Source organism: Amphimedon queenslandica, unplaced genomic scaffold (assembly GCF_000090795.2).
Source record: "Amphimedon queenslandica unplaced genomic scaffold, v1.1 AMPQUscaffold_12528, whole genome shotgun sequence".
In the NCBI taxonomy this organism is placed as follows: domain Eukaryota; kingdom Metazoa; phylum Porifera; class Demospongiae; order Haplosclerida; family Niphatidae; genus Amphimedon; species Amphimedon queenslandica.
The window spans coordinates 6682-13895 of record NW_003547235.1 but is presented as its reverse complement, the minus strand read 5'-3'; the positions used below and the strand labels follow the sequence as shown (position 1 = coordinate 13895).

At 36.0% G+C, this 7214-nt stretch overlaps 1 protein-coding gene and 1 long non-coding RNA gene across 2 annotated transcripts in view; one reads left to right on the top strand and one right to left on the bottom strand.

The window, feature by feature from the left end:
- Positions 1-351: 351 nt before the first annotated feature.
- On the bottom strand, positions 352-1296 carry LOC109587562 (uncharacterized). The gene is made up of 3 exons (XR_002187678.1): positions 1278-1296; positions 615-730; positions 352-420 (listed from the first exon to the last, which is right to left on the bottom strand). It is a non-coding gene; the product is annotated as an uncharacterized LOC109587562 (long non-coding RNA).
- Positions 1297-1916: 620 nt separating this feature from the next.
- Positions 1917-7214, top strand: part of LOC109587561 (uncharacterized) — a 5403-nt gene continuing 105 nt past the window's right edge. The window contains exons 1-11 of the mRNA XM_020003794.1: positions 1917-2850; positions 2973-3083; positions 3206-3316; positions 3438-3548; positions 3671-3781; positions 3904-4014; positions 4137-4247; positions 4372-4482; positions 4621-4730; positions 5012-5128; positions 5177-7207. Of these exons, the coding sequence (XP_019859353.1) occupies positions 2640-2850; positions 2973-3083; positions 3206-3316; positions 3438-3548; positions 3671-3781; positions 3904-4014; positions 4137-4247; positions 4372-4482; positions 4621-4730; positions 5012-5128; positions 5177-7207 (3246 nt within the window). The 5' untranslated portion in view covers positions 1917-2639. The remainder of the gene's footprint in view (positions 2851-2972; positions 3084-3205; positions 3317-3437; positions 3549-3670; positions 3782-3903; positions 4015-4136; positions 4248-4371; positions 4483-4620; positions 4731-5011; positions 5129-5176; positions 7208-7214) is intronic.

The window sequence follows — 7214 nt, the reverse complement described above, 5'->3', positions numbered from 1 at the left end:
ATATAGTACAAGGTGCATAATGTCAAAAATTGATTGCAGAAGATTTTTTTCTATATATTTTTTGATACGTGTATATGTTCCTGTTTTAAATAGAAAATTTGAGCTGATTTTGATTAAAACTAGATTATTTTTACAACTATTTAAGGCCTGTGAAAATTACCATTGAAATTACACATGCAGTAGTCTATATTAACATGTACATTACACACCACTTACCATTATTATTGATTCAGCCAATGCAACACAGCATTAATTATTTTTTGCCTTTGTCTTGATCCTATTGTACTAAGAGAGACAGAAAGCGATGACAATTTTTTAATTATACAGTGATGTTGACTTTTAAACACTTGCTTGTTCTAATTAGACATTTTAAAGCCTTCTTCAGCATTGCTTTCTCTTAATGACTTTGGCGAGATTCTCCTACATAATAGATGATACATCAAATTAATCACCAGAAAGACACCCCATTCTCTCTCCCTCTCTCCCCTTTAATGTACACACATGTACATGCAATGTAATGTGTATTGCGTCTTGATACATAATGAAAAATAATAACAATGTTTATGCATACATAATGTACATCCATAATATGTAGGTATTTTATAGTTGATTACTTGAGTTAGTATGAGGAGAGAAATACCAAAAGAGGGACATCATTCACATCAGGCGATAAAGATAGAGTCAATGAATTATGAATACCAAATTCATTGAGAACAGAGAAATGTAGTACCTATATTTACAACATGTAGAGAATAACTGTGTGTTATTAACCTATTGGATCATTACGACATGTCAGCTTTAAGGTATAATTATTAGAGCAAATACTTGGACTACATGATGAATCTTGCGCACATGCACAGTGGAGCCTTAAGCCTGGTTCACAATATGACGCTAGGCCAACGTACCGTCAATTTTTAATCAAAAGTGTGGGCGATTTGACCTTTTGACGCATGCTTTCCGCTGGAATCGATCCAGATTCGATTCCAGCGTCAACATAACGTCAGGACTAGCGTAATATTGTGAACCAGCCTTTAATGTATAATGGCCCAAGACCAATCATATATACAAAATTTCGTCACGAAGGCAATAACAATTATAACTGCATATGCAAGCAATCAATTTATATGATTTAACTATCAACAACCCCCCAAGCAGTAGCACTGACAAAATGAAAGTGGCTTAAATTTAAGTGCCATAAACCCATATGTATCATCATGCAATTGCAAACATTATACAACTAAATACCAGTATACAACTAAAGAGCAATCTAGATCTACCTGCCTATAAGAATGAGCTCATGTCCAGCTATTGCAATGGGACTTCCGGTCGCATTAATTTAATGATATTCATTGGAATTACCATAGCAACGGCAGCTCAGCAATGGTGGATTGATAGGAAGCTTCACTACAAAGCCTGCTAACGTCTTTCTGGTTCATGGATGGGACTTCACTAGATACTTGGAGCTTCTTGAATGCTACTTAATGCAATTGGTTATGGTAGTTTTTTCATATTCTATTGTTAAAGTGGCAGGCGTGGCGCAAGAAGACTCATCCACTAACAAAAGGCCTTCTTGTTATTACTTTAAAAGGATCTAGAGACATGATTTGCTTGTATAGCTGTTAAGCACTCTTAGGCCGCAGTGATTAGATTCATTGTTTCTCATCGCCGCCCGCACCGTAAATTGTTGCGCATGACAAATAGTTATTATAAGAGCACGTGTTGTTACTTGCTAGCTAGCTGTTCTCACGTCGGCCATTAGTCTCTTTTAACAACCGAGGTGCAAATTATGATGAAATAGCTGTCTCTGACACACCGGTGGTTGATCTCTCAGCTTGTTGAAACTCACTAGAGCCGTTCTCGCTAGTTATTTCGTGTTTAATATCGTGTTGGACCTCTTGGCGCCTAGGTATATATAAATGTCACAGAGTAGTAGCGTCATTCGAGTCTAAAATGCATTGCCATAATGGGTATTATGTTACTAAGGAGACTCATTTTACCACTTTTCACTCCTGCATGTTCATGATGGGTTGGGTTGCATGTTCTGTTCAGTGGCCGTTAGTGCTTATGCCGCACTTTTTCATAAACTGTGGTCACTGAGTTGTAAAAAAGAGTTGAGTACCTGGCTGGCACAGTTTTGTATTTCTCTCATGTGGTTGGCCTTTGTGGTTGCTATTTATTGGTATGTTTATGCATTGTAATCAGTCTGCCTAATTGATGAAGCCATGTGAAATAGTACAGCCCATGCAGACAATCAGTTATGTTTAGCTACAATTAATTTTATTTTAGCATGTATGTATACTTCCTTTCGTGATGATGATTTTTAAAAGCTTTTTTCCTATGTCATCCTTATTGTTAGCTCATGCAGTTTACCCTCCTAGTGAATCATGTCTCTTATAAACTCTCCGCATAGCGGACATGCTTAGTTTTATCTGTTGTAATTTCTGCAGGTAGACAATGATATATGAAGACAATCATACATACGTGTTACTTATAGACTTGTGACCAAAACTTAATAGTACATGTATTTGTAGTTTATAGACTAAACAACTAGAATTTTGTTCCCTTATACTCATAAGATCAGACATTTGTGTGACTGTAATACAGTGATAACTTAGCTTTGTGTGTATCATGTATGTATAATGTTCAGTTACAGGACTGTTTGCATGTGCTCATTTCTGGATTCTCTTGGCATAACCATTCAGTTGAACAAGAACCATCTTTTGTGTTGGATAGTACTCCTCACTCTTGTCTCAGCTGAGCTGTGCTACATTACTCCCCTATATCTTCCCTGGCAGGAGTATTCTGTTGAACTCATTTTGATAGCTCTGCTTTACCTTCTGGTAGCTATAGGTATGTGCATGCATGTTACATAACCAAATTTACGATATTATGGTGATGGATTAAGAGAGTGACTTTTATTATAAATAGACTGGGTATTTCTTGCTTGAATGTTATTAATCCATTTTACATAGGACTACTTGTCTCAGCTGAGCTGTGCTACATTACTCCCCTATATCTTCCCTGGCAGGAGTATTCTGTTGAACTCATTTTGATAGCTTTGCTTTACCTTCTGGTAGCTATAGGTATGTGCATGCATGTTACATAACCAAATTTACGATATTATGGTGATGGATTAAGAGAGTGACTTTTATTATAAATAGACTGGATATTTCTTGCTTGAATGTTATTAATCCATTTTACATAGGACTACTTGTCTCAGCTGAGCTGTGCTACATTACTCCGCTATATCTTCCCTGGAAGGAGTATTCTGTTGAACTCATTTTGATAGCTTTGCTTTACCTTCTGGTAGCTATAGGTATGTGCATGCATGTTACATAACCAAATTTACGATATTATGGTGATGGAGTAAGGAGGGACTTTTATTATAAATAGACTGGGTATTTCTTGCTTGAATGTTATTAATCCATTTTACATAGGACTACTTGTCTCAGCTGAGCTGTGCTACATTACTCCCCTATATCTTCCCTGGCAGGAGTATTCTGTTGAACTCATTTTGATAGCTTTGCTTTACCTTCTGGTAGCTATAGGTATGTGCATGCATGTTACATAACCAAATTTACGATATTATGGTGATGGATTAAGAGAGTGACTTTTATTATAAATAGACTGGATATTTCTTGCTTGAATGTTATTAATCCATTTTACATAGGACTACTTGTCTCAGCTGAGCTGTGCTACATTACTCCGCTATATCTTCCCTGGAAGGAGTATTCTGTTGAACTCATTTTGATAGCTTTGCTTTACCTTCTGGTAGCTATAGGTATGTGCATGCATGTTACATAACTAAATTTACGATATTATGGTGATGGATTAAGAGAGTGACTTTTATTATAAATAGACTGGGTATTTCTTGCTTGAATGTTATTAATCCATTTTACATAGGACTACTTGTCTCAGCTGAGCTGTGCTACATTACTCCGCTATATCTTCCCTGGAAGGAGTATTCTGTTGAACTCATTTTGATAGCTTTGCTTTACCTTCTGGTAGCTATAGGTATGTGCATGCATGTTACATAACTAAATTTACGATATTATGGTGATGGATTAAGAGAGTGACTTTTATTATAAATAGACTGGGTATTTCTTGCTTGAATGTTATTAATCCATTTTACATAGGACTACTTGTCTCAGCTGAGCTGTGCTACATTACTCCCCTATATCTTCCCTGGAAGGAGTATTCTGTTGAACTCATTTTGATAGCTTTGCTTTACCTTCTGGTAGCTATAGGTATGTGCATGCATGTTACATAACCAAATTTACGATATTATGGTGATGGAGTAAGGAGGGACTTTTATTATAAATAGACTGGGTATTTCTTGCTTGAATGTTATTAATCCATTTTACATAGGAGGACTACTTGTCTCAGCTGAGCTGTGCTACATTACTCCGCTATATCTTCCCTGGCAGGAGTATTCTGTTGAACTCATTTTGATAGCTTTGCTTTACCTTCTGGTAGCTATAGGTATGTGCATGCATGTTACATACCCAAATTTATGATATTATGATGATGGAGTAAGAGAGGGACTTTTATTATAAATAGCATTTTGTTGACTATTTCTTGCTTCTCATTATTTAATGTTACTTTATCCTTTTTGCATAGGACTATTGGCTCTCTGTACAGGACTGTCTTATTTCATTTTTCTATTAGTTATTGACGGTGGTCCTCAGAGACTGTTACTGTCGTTTCCTTTGTCTGGTTACCGTTTATTGGTATGTACATGTGTTAATTTTGCAACAAATACCTGTAGCAATATTGATATCTATTATAAGTGAAATATTTTTGCATAGCCGTGTAATTTTATTCACATAAGTTAGCATTTCAGGGAGAAATGTGATGATGACCATTTTTTGATGCTTTATGTATAGAATTTTATCATGTCACTACACCTGGATTTTTTATTTTTCACAATTATTATTAATATCAATTTTTAAAAATATGTATTTGTTAACTCAGAATGCTATTTTATTTACTATCTTATTTTATTTTATAGTTAACGCTGTATCATATGAGGAGAGTCTATTTTCTACTATTATTTGCCACATTCAGCATGTACTTGAGTGTCTGTATTTCAAATGAAATCATTATTGTACCATGGACAATTATTCAAGTATTAATATATTTTTGTGCCACTGCTCTTTATTTCCTCTATTTTTAGCAATCTGATGATATATCCTTTTCTGCGCTATTCCTACTAATCAAAAGTGGCTCCATAAGTGGTATTTGTCCGTCAGAATATCTGACTCGCTGTTTTTTGGTTAAAGTTTATGTGGGCCAGTCACAAGATGTATTAAATATAGTAGAAATGGGCCAGTCAGTCATTGGAGTTTGCTCCATTTTTGGGTGCTTTATAAAGTTTGAAGTGGATCGAGAGCTTTGGATGCCGGGAGAACCATTGGAAGCAAATGAAGAACGGCAGTTACCTTTATTTGTTACTGAGAAGACAAGAAAAGATAAGATGTTTAACGTAATTGTGGAGTTTTGTCAGTCGAACGGTTTATTTTGGGATGAACCTGACCGGTATGGAAAACCCTTTCTTACAGACTTCTGCAATACATTGTGGTATATCGATGGACACCACGAAGTTTTCGCTAGTAGGAGCTGCAGTATACCCATTCTATTTTTATCATTAAGTGGCTTCAATAAACCTGAACTAAGTAAACATAGGAAAAGATCCATTTCAAATATGAATCGGGAGAAATTAATCGAGTATGCTACTGTGTTACAAGAATATGCTACCAGCAGCTGGATAGAGCAACCTCAGTTTACTACCTTTAAGCCAGCTCTTTTTCAGCTGATCGAGTCTTTGTTGTCATATGCATCATATTTATCAATGCGAAATAAAGCAATGAAATTACATCATTCCTCTTCCACACCAAGTGTCAATTTCTCAGATGCCAGTACAGTGCGATATTTGCCTCCATGTGTATCTTTTTCTCCACTTGTAAAGAATATAAATGATGTCCTAATTACTTCAAATGTTTATCAGATTATTCACGTAAATAATCTTGCACCAAAATCCCCAAGGCAAAGATATCTCTATGTACGTGAGTTGAAAAAGGGGTTTTCCGTTCCCTGTTTCTTTTTTACATATTCTCATGGTTCTAATGTCGGGAACTATCATTTTATTTGGAGAGCCCCTGAAGGTGGTAACGGGGAATCTAGTCATACACAAAATATGCGTTTAGTTGAAGATATAAAGAAAGAGATACCTGTATATCATACCAGGGCAATGAAGCAAGAATTTTATAATTTAATTGGTCGTGTTTCACGTAATAGTAAGCCTTATCTCTTACGATCAATATATCAGTCACTTTCTGGTGATAATTCAGCATCCCGGACAACAGCTGAAGAAGAGATTGATAAACGTTTAATTGAAGTATTTTCAGCAGAGGATCCTGAAATAATAGTTGACTTGCGTGAATTGAACACAAATTTAAGTGATAACTATAGTACTTTTTGGGAGAAGTGCTCCATGTTTTTATCAGAATGTACAGCAGTACATGAGAGAAGGCATGACACAGTTGTGTTTATGGCCAAGGCTATTTCTATTCGTGACCTGCTTCAGGAGGTTTCTAAACTATGTCCCACAGGCACACCTATACCATCTAAGTCATGGGTTCAACTGAATTTCTGTCCTAGAAATCCATGCACTCATTCATCCAAAAGATATACTTCTAAATTACAGGCAAAGCATATAGTTCAAAAGCGTCAATTTCGAAAATCTCATCCTGATTCTCATTACTGTGCAGCTTTATTCCGCTACATGAGAGATTATGCTGTCAAGTATCATAATTTATCTCTCTTTGTTTGCATTGATGATAAACACACTATTAAAGTTGGGGAGCCCGGCTTTCCGTTAGCAGCAGCAGAGAGAGGTCGTGAGGTAATTGTGTCAACCAGTAATACATTTGTAGTAGGAGATCATGATTTTTCTAAATTTAAGATCACACCCAGTGTAACATTGCTAGTTGACATCCCTGACTCAATTGAAGGTTCTTTTTATACTGGTCAGGTCTTTATTGGGCTTAAAGACTCTGTATTTGAACCATCTTCACCTATACGTCATGCTACAGAATTATACAAGATCCTTCTGAGAAGAATGAGTGGTCGTAGTATTTTATTTGTTTACTCAGATGGGGGCCCTGACCATAGGCTCACGTACTTAACTGTGCAACTGTCTTTAATTGCTCTAT